This window comes from Orcinus orca, chromosome 1 (assembly GCF_937001465.1).
Source record: "Orcinus orca chromosome 1, mOrcOrc1.1, whole genome shotgun sequence".
Classification (NCBI taxonomy): Eukaryota; Metazoa; Chordata; class Mammalia; order Artiodactyla; family Delphinidae; genus Orcinus; species Orcinus orca.
The window spans coordinates 9,396,615-9,415,265 of NC_064559.1; the positions used below are offsets into that span (position 1 = coordinate 9,396,615).

The window sequence follows — 18,651 nt, forward strand, 5'->3', positions numbered from 1 at the left end:
GTTAAAAGGTTTTTTTTTTTTTTTTTTTTGGTTGTTAGCTAACAATGGAAACTTTTTTTTTTAAGTGTTTCCCTCCCTCGGTCTTGCCAAGCAATAGAAAAAAAAGAAGAAAAGAAAAACTTGTTCCGCTGAGTTCAACCCCAGACAGGCTCACAACTTCCTTCCTGCTTTCCTCCCCCAAGCCCCCGCCTTTCTCCCTCCTCCCTCCTCCCCCCCAAACCCCCCCGCCCCAACTTTTTTTTTTTAATCGCACATTGAACAAACACTGAAGTAGCAGGGAGCAGACACTGACAGGGGTAGTATCTCAACAGCCCACAAGGGCGTGCAGGGCCGGCCGGCGTCGCCACCGCCCGGATCTCCCGCCCCGGCCAAGGAGCTTTCCCTCTTTTTTCCCATTCCCCCCTTTTTTTTTGTCTTCCAAAAGAAGTGAGGAAACCATTTACGAGCTTTTTTACTTTTAAAGCCATCTTTCTCCTTCGAGGTCTGCTTCCCCGGGCCATGTAGTCTGCACAGGACGCGGGAATCTTGAGCAATTGTAGGTAAGTTTGGCGGCTTTTTAATGGTTCTCGCCTCCGAACCCTCTTTCCCCTCTCTCTCTGCTCTGGAGCGAATCTGAGGGTTCCGTGTTCTGAAAAGGCGCAGAGAGGTGGGCCAGGGAGACGGGCAAGGGGGTTTGATTGGGGAGGGTGGCGTGGAGAGGAGGGAGAAGCGAGTTTTCGGCGTTTCCCGTGCTCGCCTTCCGGGCCGCTGACTCCCCGCCGCCTACCTCGGCGCGCTGCAGGCGTCCACGGGCTCCGGCCGCCGGGCAGCCGGCTTGGCGCCGGGCGAGGCTGCCCAGGATGCGGAGAAGCCCTGCACTCGGCCGCGCCGCCTCCGGGCTTAGAGCGGGGCCCCGGGAGGTTTGCAGAGCCCGGGCTTCCGCCTGGCTGCAGCCATGCACACCCTGGAGTCCTTCCGAGTGGGCAAGGGTCCCGGAGCCCGCAGAGGCAGCCGCGTCCTCCGGCACAGGGTGTGCGGAGTGCGGACTCGCTGTCCGCGCGCGTACACACACACACACACACACACACACACCCCTACGCGGGGGGCGACAGCGTGCGGGGGGGCGGCGTGTATTGGTTCCGGTACAGGGGACGAGCAGCGCCTCGGCCCCGGGCGCGCGCAGACGCACCCACACTCACAATACACACTTGTTTGGGGACTGGCGACAAAGCCAGTGCTGAAAAATGCCTAGGCTGCGGCCCCGCCGCGCGCCCAGGTCGTCGTAGGCCGAGGGACACAGCACCAAGGCCAGGGTCAGGAAGGTAAAAGGCAGGCACGCAGGGGTCTTCCTAGATCCGGGCTCAGGCAGCGACCGGGGAAGGCAGGTCCAGCTCAGGTTCCCTCCGAGTCGGTCCCTGATGGCCAGAGAGGGTGGAGCGAGGAGATCCTGAAGCCCAAGGCGGGTGGGGGGAGCTGCCCCGTTATACCCGATGCAACCAGTGTTTGCAAAGCCGAGGGGACCCAGAGACGGTGGAGGGGGTGTCCTCACTCTCGGAGAGCTCGGAATCTGCCGCGCCCCGCACATAGCCCGCTTAGCAATCAAGTGGTTGTACAGTCCCCCGCCCGTCCGCGCGGCTCTGGAGGCAACTCTTAGAATTTGGAATTTGAAGGGACCTTCAAGCGCATCACAGTCTGGGGCGAAGGGTGGGAGCGCACTCGGAAAACACACCCACAACCTAGCTGGCGACCGAGGGCCCCCGGGGTTTGTGTCCTCGCCGTGCCGCACAGCCCCTGTAGATAAGATGTCCAGTGGCACCGATCCCCGACAGATTGGGGGATCCCAATCCCAGTCCTAGTCCCCTAGCCGTCCCCCGCACCCGCCCTCTAGGGTCCTGACTTTTCTCCTTGTGTCTCCACAGCGGCGCTGTTGTTTACGGAACTCGGCGGGGGCTGAGCCCGCGGTCTTGCCCCCCGCCTAACGCCCAGGCCATGCCACCCCATCCGCGCGCGGAGCCGCGGCCGCCGGGCCTCTGGGGCTGAGCCGGGAGCCGAGAGCCTCGGGAGGAGGAGGCGCCGGCGGCGGAGCCGGAACAGGAGCGGCGGCGGCGGGCAGCGCGGCGGACCCAGTACTATGGCTATGTACTGCTATGCACTCAACAGCCTGGTGATCATGAATAGCGCCAACCAGGTGAAGAGCGGCGGCGGCCCTCGGCCCAGCAGCAGCGAGACGCCCCCGCCGCCGGGGAGGGCCGTGTTGAGCCCCGGCAGCGTTTTCAGCCCCGGGAGTGGCTCCTCTTTCCTCTTCCCCGCAGCTGAGTCGTCGCCGGAGGAGCCCGGGAGCCCCCTGGGCTGGCGGAGTGGCCGGCGCAGGCTGAATAGTAGCAGCGGCAGCGGCAGCAGCGTGGGCAGCCCGAGTTGGGCGGGTCGCCTAAGAGGCGACGGGCAGCAGGTGGTGACCACCGGTACCCTCTCCCCTCCGGGGCCGGAGGAGGCCAAAAGGAAGCTTCGAATCCTACAGCGCGAGCTGCAGAACGTGCAGGTGAACCAGAAAGTGGGCATGTTCGAGGCACACATCCAGGCGCAGAGCTCCGCCGCTCAAGCGCCCCGCAGCCCGCGTTTGGGCAGGGCTCGATCGCCCTCCCCGTGCCCCTTCCGCAGCATCAGTCAGCCCCGAGGAAGGGTCCTGGCTCCGAGTGAGGGGCGGAGGACAAAGTCCTGGGGGGAACAATGTCCGGAGACTTCAGAGGCCGACTCCCGGAGAAGAGGAGGGACGCCCAGCCAACGCCTCTCGAAGGACAAAGAGGGAGTAGCACCTTTCCCCGGCCCTGCTGCCCCGGCAGGATCAGCGGCTCAGGGTCCAGGCGCTTCGGTGAAAATGAGAAAGCCGGTCCCGGCCGGACGCCACTGTGGCTCACCCATTGCTATGGAAGTTGACAAGAGGGTTTCTCCTCCTTTGGGAACTCAGAATTACCAAGCTCCCCCGTTGGGGCTGGTCGGAGTGAACATAACGATGGCCGCAGAAGTGGCAGCGAGAGCCACATCCACTGGGCCACACCATCCACAGGACCCAGCCCTCACTGAGCTGTCTGAGAGGGCCCGCGAGCTTGGGGGTGTGTACCCTCGAGAGGCCCTGGCCAAGAGTCAGGGGCAGTCTTTGGGCAGTGAGACAAGTCCGGCCCCAGAGAGGGGCGGGCCCCGCAGTGGAGAGCCCCCTGGGAAGGTGGGGAGAGGAAATCTGCCCGGTGGCATGCCGGGCTCCGGGGCGCCTGAAGCGGACAAAAGGCCAGAGGAGAGGACTGTGAACGCGCAGAGTCCAGCGGACTCCTCTGAGGCCCCGGGCTGGTTCAGGCAGCCCAGAGACTGGGGCTCAGTAGGCTCCGAGGGGACCCAGAGTGGGGCCCTAGTGGCCAGGGAGGCACGGCCGCGCTCCAACAGAGTGGATGAAGGGTCTGCGTCGCTGGGCTTGCTTGGGGGCAGCAGCTCAGCACAGCCAGGCCCCGGGGAGTTGGAGGCGGGGATTCCCTCTGGCGGAATGCTGGAGCCTTTGCCCTGTTGGGAAGCAAAAGATCTGAAAGAACCTCAGTGCCTTCCTGGGGACAGGGTGGGTGTGCAGCCTGGGAGCTCCAGGGTTTGGCTGGACTCCATGGAAGAAGCGGGTCTGGCCTGGACGTGTGTCACAGGGGTACAATCCGAGGGGACTTGGGGAAGCCAGCCTCAGGGCAGAGATGCCCACCCCAGCCCAGAGCAGCTCTCCCCAGATCAGAAGGACAAGCCTTCCAGGGGAGAGGCCTGCAGCCGAAGCAATATCCCTGCCGTCATCATTACAGACATGGGTGCCCAGGAGGATGGTGCCTTGGAGGAGGTGCAGGGAAGCCCTCTGGGCGGCCTGCCGCTGAGGAAACTGTCCTCTTCCTCTGCGTCTTCCACTGGCTTCTCCTCCTCCTATGAGGACTCGGAAGAGGACATCTCCAGTGACCCCGAGCGCTGCCTGGACCCCAACTCTGCCTTCCTGCATACCCTGGACCAGCAGAAGCCCAGAGTGGTAGGTCTTGCCCTGAGATTTTTCTAGAACTTGTGCTGCTTTCATGCCCACGTGTCCCTTTTTCTTACCTTCTACTGAGTCAGAAAGACTCTGACCAGGGCCCTGGGGCAGTCACAACTTATAATCCTCTCCAGGTGTGTTTGCTGGGGAGGTACCTAGGCACTGGCCATGCACTTTGTAGCTTGGACAGTGAACCGGAGTCATTTCTGTTGTTATTTCCATGTACATCTTAAAAGACATTTTTTAAGGTATCTCTGGTAGGTCACCACTCATTTTGGGGGAAAATAATATTCATGAGTGTTACCAAAAGCTTCCTGGTGAATCTCCAAAGATAGTGAACAGAGCTGCTGAGTGTAGCTTTTGTCTGATCAGGTGAAACACTTAATTCTGTGATTCATTTAGGCAGAGGAGAACTGACAAGGATGTCATCGAATTAACTCAGACTCTACTAATAGGCTAGGAAAATGAGTGACGTGATTCTGGAACAGGGCCCTGAAACCTGCAGATGTGGCATTGGCCGGTCTTTTGGGTGAACAATCACCTAGCCTCAGTAAATTGTCAGGACATTGCAATATTTGTGGGGCCAGCAGAAGATACAGTTTGATGTATGAATTAAAATGAAAACTAGGCTTTGAGCTAAGCAGATAGTTTCTTTAATAACAGGATATTACATTACATTAGGTTGAATTGCATCTGGGTGATATCCCTAGGGTAGATATGTCCTCATGGATATGCTCATTGGCTGGTACAGGTACATTTCAAGTACGTTTTCAAGTGCATCTGTTGTGATTCAGCACACTGACATCTTGTTCTGGCTATGGCGGTAGACGGGTTTATTTCTGTACACAGTTCATCTCAGTCCTAGGCTGTTTTTACTCTTAGGAGGATCAGAGCATCGTATGAAAGATGTAAGAGTTGAAGCTAGCACTTCTGAAAAGGTCTGGACTTTCTCTTAGCTTTTCCAGAGTCTGGGGAATTTCCTAGTTCGGCGTGTAAGGGGTTCTCGTGCTACCTTGGGCGAAAGTCTGCATTTTATTGTAGTAGGTAGTCTTCCGATTTAATCTTGAATATCAAGTACTATTCGCTGTACCTCAATAACGTAAACCACAGCAACTGAGAACTTTATATTTCTACTCTACATGCTGCTCTAAGTTATTCTGGACTCCAAAGCATGTGTCTGTCATACTCCCACTTCAGAAATCACAGTCTGAATCTTTGTAGACCAGGCATTTCTTTTCATGAGACTCTGCCTTCTGCTGATGATGGGGAGGCAAATATGTATGCAGAATCTGGCCCCAATCAGCCTGGCATTTTGTGGCCAGCACAGGGCATCTGGCACGGGCACACCACCTTTAGAGGAGGGATGGTCCACCTGGAAGGGGACGGATGGTGGTGAAGGGCAGGTGGAAAATGCTTCTCACTGAAGGAATGGCTCAGGTTTCTCGGCCTTCTTGCCCACAATTAAAGGTCTATGAGATGGTCCTCTGTTCCAGTCCTCCCTTTGGCTTTTTATACCCTGGAGCGTAGCCAGCATAGCCAAGTTGTTTTAACTTGTTCTCCAACTTTCCATTTGCCCTTTCTAGTGGTGGATTAGCAGCTCCTACTGGCTGGCTCTCAAAGTATTTTGTGTGTCCCGATGTTTGAAAAGGGCTCTTGTCTGGAAGTGAGTTAAAGGGGAGATAAATAATGATAGATGACGATTTTCTTTTTTTCATTTGCCAGAGGGATGCCAGCTGAGAAACCAGAGGGTTGAGTGGTGTCAAGGTAGCGAACAGGTCCAGAGGTAGCAACGAGGCCTGCCTGTGGTCCAGCCTACCTCCCTTCTTTAAACAAGGTTTCAGACACCCACAGAGAAGGGCCAGGGAAAAAGTCCCTGCCAGCCTCGCTCTCTGGTCATGTGCGGCTGATAGGGAGTGTCTGTGGGGGAAGGGTGGGTAACCAACTGGAAATTATGGGATCCTAGGGACTTTTGAGCTTTTGGTTGATTGCTTGCACGATACGCTCAGTTTTCTTTTTCACATACAGATCGTTGCGGCGGAGCCTTATCTGTGACACCAAAACATCTGCTCCTTGAGTCAAAAATCACTTGATTACCTGAGATTGATATTTTGTCTACAGAAGGCCAGACAACTTGATTGACGGGGCCTTTTGGCTTGGCTGTTCAGTGTTTTATAGATAAAACCCCAGCCGGCGCTGTTTGAGGCTCTACAGTATCGATACTCGGTCCTCTCCTCGGACTGTGCTGCTTCTGTCTACGCTGCAGCACCGCACTCAGGGGCCCCCGTCCTCACCTGTACGCACACTCACACATACACTCCCAGCAGCCCGTTCACACACACAGGTTGGAAATTGCATGTTCAGCCTCCGGTCACACAACCAACCCCTGACCTTCAGACCCATACTGAGAACACTTTTTTAGTGTGCTGCTGTGTCTTTGAGCAGAGTTAGACCTTTCATGCCTCGTGTGCGCGGGCGGTTCTTTGCTTCTGCGGAGGCATGACTGTGTGACGAGGTGCGCGGCAGAGGTGACAGCCCCGCAAAGCCTGGAGCCTGGCTGCTGGGTTAGCTCTCCTGCTGTGTGGCCTCCCTGCCAGCTCATCACTGTGAGAAGTCCCAGCGCCAGTGTAGGGGAATTCGAAGATGTTCCTGTAGTTAAAAACAAAGTGCAAAGCGGGTTGTTTGGAAGTGCACTCTGAAACTTATTTAGCCATTTAGATTATGCAAATTCGCAGAGGCCTTTTTACTGAAAGGGAATGTGTTGAGAAGCGCCTCTGCTCATTTGCTTCCATGGGTCGGAGCTGTATGCAAAGTGCTTCAGGCCTTTCCTACAGCTCAGGCTTCAGATATGCCTGTCTCTGAAATAGAGTGTTCCAGAGTTTTTGCTCCTCTGTGTCTGTTTGTAAAGGAGCAGGCGCTTGAAATTTGCTCACAAGTAGTTGTATCACGTGCTTTGTGTTCAATGGCTTAAATTCAGGCGTGTTCACATTTACGGTTTTCTGAGATCTGAACAGAAGCGAATTGCACTGAGGAAGGAGGGTGTTCTCTCTTGTTCTTTAAGACAACTAGAAATTAATCAACAGTTCTTGACCTCCCTGTGTTATGCCATTTAAAAGTAACTGGGCCATTGAAACACCAGGTTTAAAGTGCTAAATTAAAATAAGCATGCATCTTCCAAAAATAGGTTTTATTGATTTATTCCAAAGTTGTACTATCAATCATGTGTACAAAAACCAAAACAAAACGCTGGTCTAGTTACCTGGGGGACATTTAAGGAATTATAATACAAAATCCTTGCCTTCTTGGTGCTCACTATTTTTTCAGGGCCATTAGAATTTTGTTTCCTTTAGTTTTTTGTGTGTTGACTAGTTTTGTTGCCTTTTTTAAAGTAAAAAACGAACTAATATATGGGGTAAAAAAATTCGAGCAGTTTAAAATGGTTTTATGTGGTTTTTAAAAGTGTGAAATTTTTATCTGAGGGTAAACCCAATTAAAATTTAAAAGCCTTAGAGGGATACTTACTTAAAAAAAAAAAAGAATATGGTGGTAAGTACTTTTAAGTGGGAAATTCTTATCTGGAAGAGAATATGGAAGGTCCAGATTTATCGGGTCACGAGTTCGGGTCGCATATGCTGTTTTCTTAAGATGGGGCACCCTTCCCCCTCAGGTGTGCAGCCAGGATCTTTCTGGAAAGGCTTCAGGACTTTTCAGATCTGGGAGGACCCCTAGTCATTTATGTGAGGTTCTGGGTGTTACCCTGATCTGTTTAAGAAGGAGGAAACCAAGACTCAGAGGGGCAAAGGGACCCAAGGGCTGCAGCTCTGGCTCAGATTCCTCCTTTTAAAATATGCATTCTGCGTGAGGGTGAGCTCATGGGGGCCTGCAGAGTTCTAACTCTCTGTGACTATGTAATTCCAGACATTTGATTCAAAACCTGCTGTATGTGAAGTACGTATCATGGTGTCTGGAAATGTGACAAGATTTCTTTGGTGTGGACCTTGGGCAGTCGAGGCCGAAACTGGGCACATTTAATTGTGTGCTTTTCCTTGAGATCCATTAATTATCTGCCTCTCATCTCTCTTAACTGGAAGAATGGTTCTTTGTAATTTCACATTGAAAAAGTATCATCAAAATAAATGAGTACAATACCCAAGATTCTCGTTAATGGTTAGACTGATTGATATTAGAGGCTGTGCTGGTAGGATGCCAGCACATTAACCTGACAAGTGAAAAATGCATTGTTCTCTGAGGGCTTCGGCCTCCTCAGATAGTTCAGTTTGGAAACTGAGGCTTTGCCTCTGCAGAGCCAAAACGTCACTTCAAAGACCTCGTTTTATCAAAGATAAAAGTAATTCATCCAGCTTGAATCCTTTCAAATAAAGGTGGGGCATAGAGAAAAAGAGAGATTGGTGTTGAGGCATCACAAAAACACAGCTCAAGATTTACCAGGCTTTTAGGTTTAACAAGAAAAAACATATTAAACTGGACGGCTTCTGCTTTTAGAGAAATGTATTTCAGGTGTTACAGAAAGCATTTTCAGAACTTTGCTTTTTAGCGCCAAATTGCTACCGAGCCACTTTTCTGATTTTGGTGGCACATGCCAGTTAAATGTAGTTACAGATTAGATTAGTTCTCTGTAGTTTATTTATATTCCTGGGAGCATTGATAACATTGTTTAGGCTTATTTTATTTTGTCGGGTTTCAATGTAGTTGTCTAAAGGCAGAATTTTAAAATATTTAATGGTAAGCGTTTTATATCTTGATTGAAAAAACTTGTAGACTTCAGGTCATCAGTGATTCAGGATTAACTCACGAACTCTTCTAAATTGTGTTGTGGACACACTGTCAGCATGGAAGGATCTATATATATATTTTTTTAATTTATTTAGGTTGCACCAGGTCTTAGTTGCGGCACTCGGGATCTTCAGTTGTGGCATGACAACTCTTAGTTGCAGCATGCATGCTGGATCTAGTTCCACGACCAGGAATCGAACCTGGGGCCCCTGCATTGGGAGCGTGGAGTCTTATTCACTGGACCACCAGGGAAGTCCTGGTCTATGGGTTTTGATAAGAGACGAGATCTTGGCATTGTAAGCTATACACATTGTTCCCTCCAGTCCATGACAAATGTGCCTTGCAATGATTTTTTCCTGACTGGGTGGAATTGACGTTGTGAATGATGTATTTTTCATGAATTGGGAGCCCATTGTTTACATAACTGCAACAAACCCAACTGTGAACTCTCTTGTAACGTGAAAAGCCAGTTAGAGTGCCAACCTCCATTGTCTCATTGGGATATTTGGGATTTTGTATGTCCGGTTCTCCTGAGACTGTGTGCCCTCCTGTGGTTGCATACTGTTATCTTAGTTAACTAAGGAGTGAGGTACTACAGGTGGCCTCAACAACATGGAAACACTCAGCATTGTAGCATTCCCTCAGACCGATGGGTCCAGTCTGCTAGACTGTGGAGGCCACCCTGGGCGTCTGGAAGAATCTGGTCCAACCTGGTCCCATGATCCTGTAGTCAGACATGACTTACTGTAGTTCTGCCATCAACTATCTCGTTGTGGTTCCCCCAGACACCTGGTCGTTCATTTTTCCAGGGGTGTATTATTATTTTAAAGACAATTCAGGTCTCCTGGGCTAAAAGACACTATAGATATAAATATGATCTCATTAGGGAATTAGGCCTCTGTTCTTAGAATTTAAAAAATAACAATTTTTTTTCTATAACCTACATAAGTATCATAATATAAATCTGAGTCTGGGAGAGGCTTTAGAACTCATTTTCTCCAATACCCACATTTTACAGGTGAGGAAAGCGAGGCCAGAGCGTATTCAATACAGTCATGTTTACATTTTTCTTTTCCCTTAAAAAACTTCATTAGTGGATAAAGTCCTTACTCACCTGGGGAGATCCACCTTGGCTTTAAACATAGGACGTGTTTTTAAAATGTTTGTTAAAGGAATGGATGAATGAATGAATGATAGACAGTAGCTCTGCTGCATTACCTACCCATAAAAGAACTGTCGAGTCATCCGGGAGAGGAGGAACAAAAAAAGGGAAAAAAGAACAATTAAGGCAGGCTCATTGCTTATTTCTGTGACCTTCCTGCCATAGGAGTAGGGGTGCCAGACTGGGGTTTAGGAGACCTGGGTGAAATCCCAGTCTGCACGTGGCCTGCAAGCCCTCTGAAAAATGGAGAGAGGAGGCATGACCTCACGGGGTGGGGGATGAGAGTTCAGGGACGCAGTGTTCTAAAAGTGCCTCAGATGGCTCCTGGCACATGGTACAGGCTCAATCAATGTTAGTGGAGGTGGAATTAGGAGACATCTTAAGTACTGGTGAGGCAGTGTCTGTCTGGAAAATTCATGGGGTCCCTTGGAAGAAATGCTTGGTAGCAACTCCAGGATTTTGTTGAGGTGCCACTTTCACCCAGTACCATCCTGGAAGATGATTCTGCCTCACCCAATAAGGCTGCAATGAAATGGATTTCTCAAAGACCGGTATTCACAGGCTACCCATGAATTCACACGCTATTGTGGGACCACAACAGCTTCCTGAAGTGTATTTCATGGAACATTGAGAAGAAGGCTGGTCTTACCCTCTGTCTCTGTTTCCTAGTGTAGTTTCCTTTGGTTCAGTTATGGGGCTGGGGATCAAAGAGCAATACAAGCCTCAGGGAACAAGGTCAGTGACGATACCTTCTCACAGTGTGTGTGCAGGGAAGACCACTCTGCATGGGGAGGCAGGGCCCTCCAGGCTTTCTCTGATGAGGAATGATTTATGATCATCATTTCCCTGGTAAGCCAAGACGCGCAGGCTTTTGACTAACTTGTCTGGTGTGTTTCTCAGCAGTTCCATTAAGAATTCACTCCTAGGGCTTCCCTGGTGGCGCAGTGGTTGAGAGTCCGCCTGCCGATGCAGGGGACGCGGGTTCGCGACCCGGTCCGGGAAGATCCCACATGCCGTGGAGCGGCTGCGCCCGTGAGCCATGGCCGCTGAGCCTGTGTGTCCGGAGCCTGTGCTCCACATCGGGAGAGGCCACAACAGCGAGAGGCCCGCGTACCACAAAAAAAACGCAAAAAAAAAAAAAAAATTCACTCCTAGAGATCTGATCTTTCCCCTCCATTGAGCTTTACTTGGGCATTTTATTTACTTGATATCACTTTATGGAAACCCATTCAACAAAAGGTATCTCTTCAGGCCGCTAGTCAATACTACATGTTTTATTTCCTGAAATGTGTATTTCTATTTTGCTCCAAACCAGCTGATAAGTTTTATAAGTAACCAAAAGTAGGAGCTGCAGACAGTAAAAGTGGTGAAAGTGGCACCTCAACAAAATCCTAGAGTTGCTACCAAGAATTTCTTCCAAGGGACCCAACGAATTTTCCAGACAGTAAGCAAAAGCGGAATGAACCTCTGCAGTTCATATGTATGTATGATTTGATGGGGTAGGGGGGAGCGTGGAGGGGGAGTATACTTGTTGTACACTCTAAGTATACTTGTTGTTTTTTATGTTTTTATTTTCCCATCTCAGAATGAGTAGGAAAAAACTTCTCATTCGACCTGGTGGTAACCAGTATTCAACTGAAGAGACTCCACCCTCTTGAAGGTCACTGTTATCCTGTGAATCTAGCATTTTAACTTTGTGGTAAGATTCTGGGTGGAAAGGGAAAATAAAATGATACAGCATCTCAGACAAAGACATTGAGATCATTTCCATTGACCTGGTGACTAAGATTAGGGTTCGCCTAACCCAGAGATTATGTATGTATTGTGAGGCCCGGTAAGGCTCTGTCCTTGGAGAGCTTGCCGAAAGGGTGGTCTGGTCCATTCGCTCATGTTTATAAAATTGGTCTTAATGCATCCGGAGGGCAGGAATGAGGTACTTTGGCCTTGGGCTTTGGGGGCTGTGACAGTTGTTTTCTTTCTTTACCCTTCTTAATGGGTCCTCTGCATCCTGCCCCCCCATTCCATTTAATCAGGAGAAATAAACTGATTGTTTATTGTTCTTCCAAGAAGAAGCTGTAATACATTTTATATTAGCAGTGCTCAATATTTTCATTCACTATGGGGAGTCTTCCGTGTGCCCTGGGACGGAGGGATTTGCCATCCACCGGCTCACCTGGCAACTTCTCTTGGTATGCTGAGAGTTGGTGGGACCCCGGCAGTTACCGGGGAGGTCCCTGCACCCCCAGGCGGTTCCCAGCGAGTGTTTTTCCAATTGCACTGACATTCTTTCCAGGCTCAGCTCAATTTGTTTTCTTCTTCTCTATGGTAATTGATGACTGAGTCGTAAAATGTATAATTCAGCAGGATCTTGTGTTAAGTGCTTCTTCCACAGTCGTGCAGGAGCTGGTGTTTGGCTAATCCTCTGCTATACATGGGTGTGTAAGATTTTCTTTTTGCAAGTTAGCTATCTGGAGAGTAGGTTTAATACAATACATCTCATAACAATGGGGAAAGGAGACCGGCTGGGGTATGGAGAGGAACTCAGGGAGTATCACTTCTGTAATCCTTATCTAACCTGAATCTATTAGCAGGAAACTGAAAAGGCCTGTGTATGACAATGAGATAAACAGTTTAATCTATTAACAATGTCAAGTGGAAAATCCAGCCGCAGCCAGTAACTTAAGAAATGGCTAGGAGGTTTTGTTGGGACAGCAGATCCTGAGACCCAGGTTGCTAAGCCAAGGGTAGGAAAATTGGTTGCTGTATGTTCAAGCTGGGAGGTTGGGAAGACACTGGTTTGAGAAACTACTGAAAAATCCTTACGGATACAAAACTATGCTAACGTCGGAGACATTTTGAATGCGTTATAATTGATATTTTAGTCTGTATGAGGCCATTGAAACCTTTTCCTCCTCTTCACCGTTGTCATCATCATTGTCACAGCATTTAAGTATTCATTAGTATTCAGCATCTTGCTAATTCCAAGTAATTTAGGACATGTAAGACCTTCTCTGAGAACTTTCCTGGGCATACTCTAGGAGTGCAGTGTGCTGGGAAGACTAGGACTCTCAGATTCGGTGCTTGGCCTCTTTGGGCTTTGGTGTCCTCATCTGTAAAATGGGTGCATCGATAATCTTCCTACATCATGTGGACTTTGTGAGTCTTAAATGAGATCGTGTTTGTAGAGTCATTTTGAGGGTGTATTCTTTCCCACTTAAATTTTTTTTTCACGAGTACTATGATGTTGCCTTTTTCCCCCAGATTTTCTCTTGATTTCTACAGTACTCATTTGTTTATTTCTGTCATGCACACTCTAAGTATACTTGTTGTTTTTTAATAAACAGTGATCTATTTTATTTTTGTAATTGATGTGTAATATTGCCTTATAATATTATATTAGTTTCAGGTGTACAACTGTGATGTTGTTTTTAAAGCTTTCCCAGAAGAGGATGGACCAGGGCAATCACTGCACCAGTGCAAGATATTCCCACATCTGTGTTGCTGAAAGAGAAATTGCTAAGGACTCTGTCAGAAACAACCTCTATGTCCACAGCAGAGCCAGTTCTGACGTGGGCGTGGCAGTGGGCCCGGGGAGCAGGGATGAGTAGACGTTCGGAATTACATCCTATTTCCACACGGCAGCTGCTCAGTAGCACCGCCTCCTGCCCAAGGGACCATCGAAGCCAGTGCTGACTGTGGACGAAGCTTCATGCCCCTGTGGTTTGCTAACTGGTCCATGGAGATGCGAATGTGATGGACCTGAGGAAAGGCTGGAGGGAGCGAGGAGGGGCCACAGAGCAGGGGTCTGATGTTCCTGGAGCAGGTCTGTCAGCTCCTGAATAATTGAGAGCAGACTCCGCTCCATCCAGAGTCCGAGGATGCTTAACGGGAGCATTGATTTTTCCAATACCGAGTTGTGGTTTTCCCTTCCGTGTCCTGGAAAGTGAAAGGGAGGAATTCAGCAGTCTTGGGTTTTTTTAAAGCAGACATTACATTCAGCAGCTGTTTCCTGGGCACTTCCTAAGTATGGCCGGGCCCTGGGCTAGATCCCGAAACCCTTTCACAGGGCTGGACCTCCCTTCTGGTGGCTGCCCACGTTGAGAGGCGGACGTGGCACCCCCGTGGCTGCCAAGCAGCAGGCATTTATCCACCGTCTGCAGATACCTGTGCATCGGAGAATGGCTTAATTGATGCTATCCCTGTCCTTGGGGATGTACCCTCTAAGGCAGAGTGGATGCCAACAGACAGACTTGAGATTTGTGAAACTCAAGAACAAGTTGTCTGGCCATTAAACGAGCACATTCATTAAATATGAGTTGATAAATAATGAACCAGTGTTGGCATGGGAAACGCAGGAGGCTTCAGTGCGTGTCGTGGAACAGGGAGTAGAGGAATTGAATTTGGGCGACAGCCACTGAAGACAGTCAAGGCCTTGAGGGGTTTGCTGCCTCTGTTAGAAGTGGTCAAGCAAAGGGACTATTCTGGATCCAAAGACTCTGCGAGGTTGGAAGGGAAGAGGGCACGCCCCTCCCTCCGTAAGCCTTAATGCCCTGCGTTGAACACCACACAAATTGATGCTCAGCAGATAAAGGATGTAGTGCTTGGACGGCTAAAATGGGGCCTCGGGAGAACCCCCATCCCCACCCCAATCGACCAGAGGGACATGGTCAGGAAAACTTGGGAGGGACTTCTGCTCAGTGAGTGTCTGCTCAGTCTGAAGCTTTGGAAGAGCCCTGGGGGTGGCTGGGCTGGGGGTTGTGTAGACCCTTCCAGGGAGAGAACCCTGGCGTGGCGTCAGGACAGTCCTGGGTTTGAGTCTAAGCTCTGCCACTTCCTGACTGTGTGACCCTAGAGAAAGGTTTTACCTTTCTGTCCCTCAGTTTCACCATCCGTGCAGTGGGGCTAATACCAGCCTTAAGGTTGTGAGCCTTAAACGAGGTCATGTGTGAAGTGCCTGGCACAGCGACTGGACATACTATATATGCTCAATAAACAGCAACTGCGAGGACTTAGAGGCAGCCGTGCTCTCGTTCCTGAGCGTATTATGCTGAACCTGCAATGTCCACCGTTCTCTTTGTTTAGGTGAAAGTGATGAGGGTAACCAAGGGAGTATTGCTTGCTGGTGCCCTTCTTCCCCTAGCAGAAAAAATGGGGCCTGGGGGCTCTTTGATGCTGAGGTTAGTAGGAGGTCTGTGCTAGAGTGGGGAGGAAGTGAGAGGGTCTGCTGGAGAGGGGGCTCCGGCCAGCCACACCTGAAGCCATGCCCTCACTCCGTCCCAGACCTCGGCAGGGACTTCACTTCTTTGAGCCTTGGTTTCTTCATTTCCCATGTGAGGGTGACAACCCTCTGTCACGCGCTGTTGTGAAGATGAACTGAGACCGTGCGGCCCGAGGACCTGGCACAGAACAGGCAGGGATGGAGGCAGCCCCTCTTCTGCACCTGCACCCCCCAGTTGTGACGCTAACTTGCCTTCACTGAGTGGCCTCAGCCACCTCATCCCAAAGTGCAGTTACTTGTCAAGGATGATGACAAAATAGGCAGCAGGACTTATTTTTCCAAGAAGGTTTCTCAGTTGCAGGAGAGGCCTCACTTTGTCACCAGGGCTCAGAGCTTCAAGTTTAAAAAACAATCCATTTTATTCAGTAGCTTGGCAAGAGGTGTCAGGTTACTCACCGGGGACCAGCCTCTTTTTATTCTGTTTTGGAGGTGGAAACTGGCTGAGGTCACCCAGGCCCGGGAGGCCCAGCCTTTGCAGGTGAGGAAGCCTCCATCTCTTCTCTCCCCTCCCCTCACTCCTCTGCTTTCTTGGTGTGTCTTTTAGAGTCACCATTGCTCATAAGAGAGAGAATGAAATAGACATACATGTGTATGAGAAACATCACCGCTTTGTGTAGCTGTGGCTCTTCCTGCCAGGGAGGTCTTTGAACTTGTACGTGATTTCACTGGCCTTCATTGCTTTCCTGTGCTGTGTCTGGTGGCGGGCTGGACACATGCTTATGAAGATGTTTCTTATTCTCTTAGAATAAGGAGTTGCTTTCTTCCACTGCAGACCCAGTTGAGGTCTTGAGGCCCAGGCTGGTGGTCTCTGCAGCACGCTTTGCACACCCCAAAGGAGAGTGAGCAAAGGAGAGCCTGCCCAACGCTTCCTAGCCACACGGCTGCTTTTTGCCTTTGTCCTGGCTGAGCAGACCCGGCCTGCTGGCCTGTTCTCAGGGCTGGGAGGGTGGACGGTGGTACGGAGGGAGAACGCAGTCAGGCGGCCGGGCTCAGCTGGACTGACCTGGGCATACCAGCATGCTTCGGAGTTCCAGGAGGGCCTGTGGGAGTTTGTGCAGACCCTGGCGGGAGCTGGGGCTCTGTGGCCACAGGTCCCCGCCGAGCAGCACAGACGGTTCCGGGGCCAGACATCACCATAGTCTTGGGCGCCCTGCCTGCCAAACACGGGCTTCTACTTTGCTGCACACTCGATGTATGATGTGGAAATCCCTCTTTCCTTCTTGGCTGTAATATGGGGTGGCCGCCTGTGGTGTGCACCCTTGGGGTTCGCATCCTTCCTGTCTGCCGCTGGTCCACGCTCACCTTCCCACCCCAAGACGGCCACTAGGCATCCGGGCAGAGTTTCCAGGCCCTAAACTGTTGGGTCCTTCACGTGACGTTACTGGGCCACGCACCTTTCTGGAGAGATGGGTCTCAGGGCTGGCCTGTGCTAACATCCCCCCTCCCCCGAGCCCCAGTCTCCTCCTGTCCTTTGCAGGGATGGAGGGGCTGATGTCTGGAAGGAATGAAACCACGAAAGGAACTTGTTAGTATGTGGCAGCCTTGACCTCAGAGGCAGTCTGGAGAGTGAGTGCACAGGACAGTAACTCCCTATTGCCTGGACCTGGAAATATACACAGGACGGTAATTAGTTTCCATCCCAGGCTAAAGCCATATGGAGCAGCGTCTGGGATGCTGTTCACATTGCGGTATCACACTGCACATCAAAAATCAGCCCGCTCCCTCCGGAGAGCCGCCTGCCCCCTCACTGTGGACCGGCTGCTGGTTCACGCTGAGAAGCTGAACAGTCTTGCAGGTCAGAGGTTCTTCCTGGCATCCTTGCTTTGGCATTCTGCACTGGCCTAGATTTTCTGATCTGTCACCATTGGCCTCAAGTACCACATCCCCAGGGGAAGGCGGGAGTGTCTCACCAGGAGATGCAGAGGAAGGGAACTGGCCCTAAGGGTCGAGGGGGGTGAGCCTGGCGGGAAGTGCCCTGAATGTCCCAGGTGGCACACTGCTGGGGATCATGACTTTGGAAATAAGATTTCAAGAATTTGAGAAAATAGTTCAGCATGACTCCATGACCAGGTATTGTAAAAGAGGATGTAAGTCCCGAGTAGAGGTTTTGCAAAGTCAGCTGCACGAAGGATGGGATGGAGGGGATCCAGCTCAGCAATATTTCTTATGAAATTCGCTGGGAGTTATAATGTTAACAAAAATTCAGCGTGCATTAGCTGGCGGTGCAGCCGTTACAAACGCCCAGCAGTCTCAGGCCGCACAACAATAATCAAATAACAGTGGCTAGGATTTCAGAAGTATCTGTTCTGTGCCAGGCACGTTCCATAAGTTACGTCATTCAATTTCTGTAAGGTGTATATTACCTTCCTCCTTTTACAGCGAGCAGACTAGGGATCAGGCAGATGAGGTTGCCAGTCCCAGGGGCACAGCTGGGCATCGGCAGGGCTGCGATCTGAGCTCATGGGTCTCTCCCAGCTCCCTGCTCTTTCCGTTGTCTGTCACCCGGAGGAGAGAGGAAGGGGATGGAGCTCTGTGCAGAGGGATGCTGAGTGTAGTTCTGGGCTCCGTGCTTTAGGAATATGGGGACTAATTGTACTGAGCGCAGAGGAAGATGCTGGGCTGACGAGGGGTCTGCACCACAGGCCTTGGAGATGGCTGAGGGAACTAGAGTTGCTTGTTGCCGCGGGCATATTACATCTGGAGGGGGCAGGAGGTTGCCTTCACATGGTTGCCTTGGAGTAGCATTTTAGTCTGGTGCAAGATCAGTTTTCTGTTCACAGGGGTGGAACTGAGAGGGGATTCTTTTCCTTCTAAATCAATGGGCCTTTGTACGGAAACACAGATCGGCAGATGGAACCGCAGCAGAAGCGAGCTTCTGGAGCTGCCTCTCGGCCCCCGGCCTGGTGGAGTGGAAAAGTGGAGAACTCCTAACCCAAAAGGGCAGTGAAAAGTGAAAGCTCCTCACTGCTCGGACAGAGCTGGGCTGTGAGCCCCTCACCGTGGCGGGAGGGGAGGGCATCAGGCATTCGTCCTGCAGCCCCCAGGGGCCCTGGGGACTCGCCTGCCCCCTCCCATAGGAGAGAGAGGGCAGTGCTGCCCGAGGACAGGGGTCCCCGCAGAGCAATGATTTGTACGTGTCCCGTTTCCTCAGGCCACCCAGAGGGGCGTCACGGGTCTCTTCGTTTCATGGGTTCCTGGATTCAGTTATAGGCGCAGCCCCAGGCATTCTGGCTCCTTTCAAATGGCACAGGTGAAAGCCTGTCCTGGGTTTATATTTCAGACACAGTATTAGCACCTCACTTGGAAGTGGGTGCATCAGGTTGCATCACCTGCCTACAGACTTCAGATAAATTAGGAGACACTGGATGAGCTAAGGGAGGAAGTTTATTCCAAAGGGGC

At 51.0% G+C, this 18,651-nt stretch overlaps 1 protein-coding gene across 6 annotated transcripts in view; it reads left to right on the forward strand.

Moving 5' to 3' along the window:
- The first annotated feature begins 393 nt into the window (after positions 1–393).
- Positions 394–18,651, forward strand: part of ITPKB (inositol-trisphosphate 3-kinase B) — a 96,904-nt gene continuing 78,646 nt past the window's right edge. For 3 of the 6 annotated variants that reach the window (XR_007475402.1, XR_007475405.1, XM_004270974.4), the window contains exons 1-2: positions 398–539; positions 1,899–4,021. Coding sequence is in view for 4 of the 6 variants with exons in the window: in XM_004270974.4 (XP_004271022.1) it covers positions 2,111–4,021 (1,911 nt within the window). In the remaining 2 variants the exon portion in view is untranslated. Of the gene's footprint in view, positions 540–1,898; positions 4,022–6,046; positions 13,340–18,651 lie in introns of those variants that run through there. The other 3 variants (XM_049705637.1, XM_049705630.1, XM_033430368.2) reach the window with 3 other exon arrangements.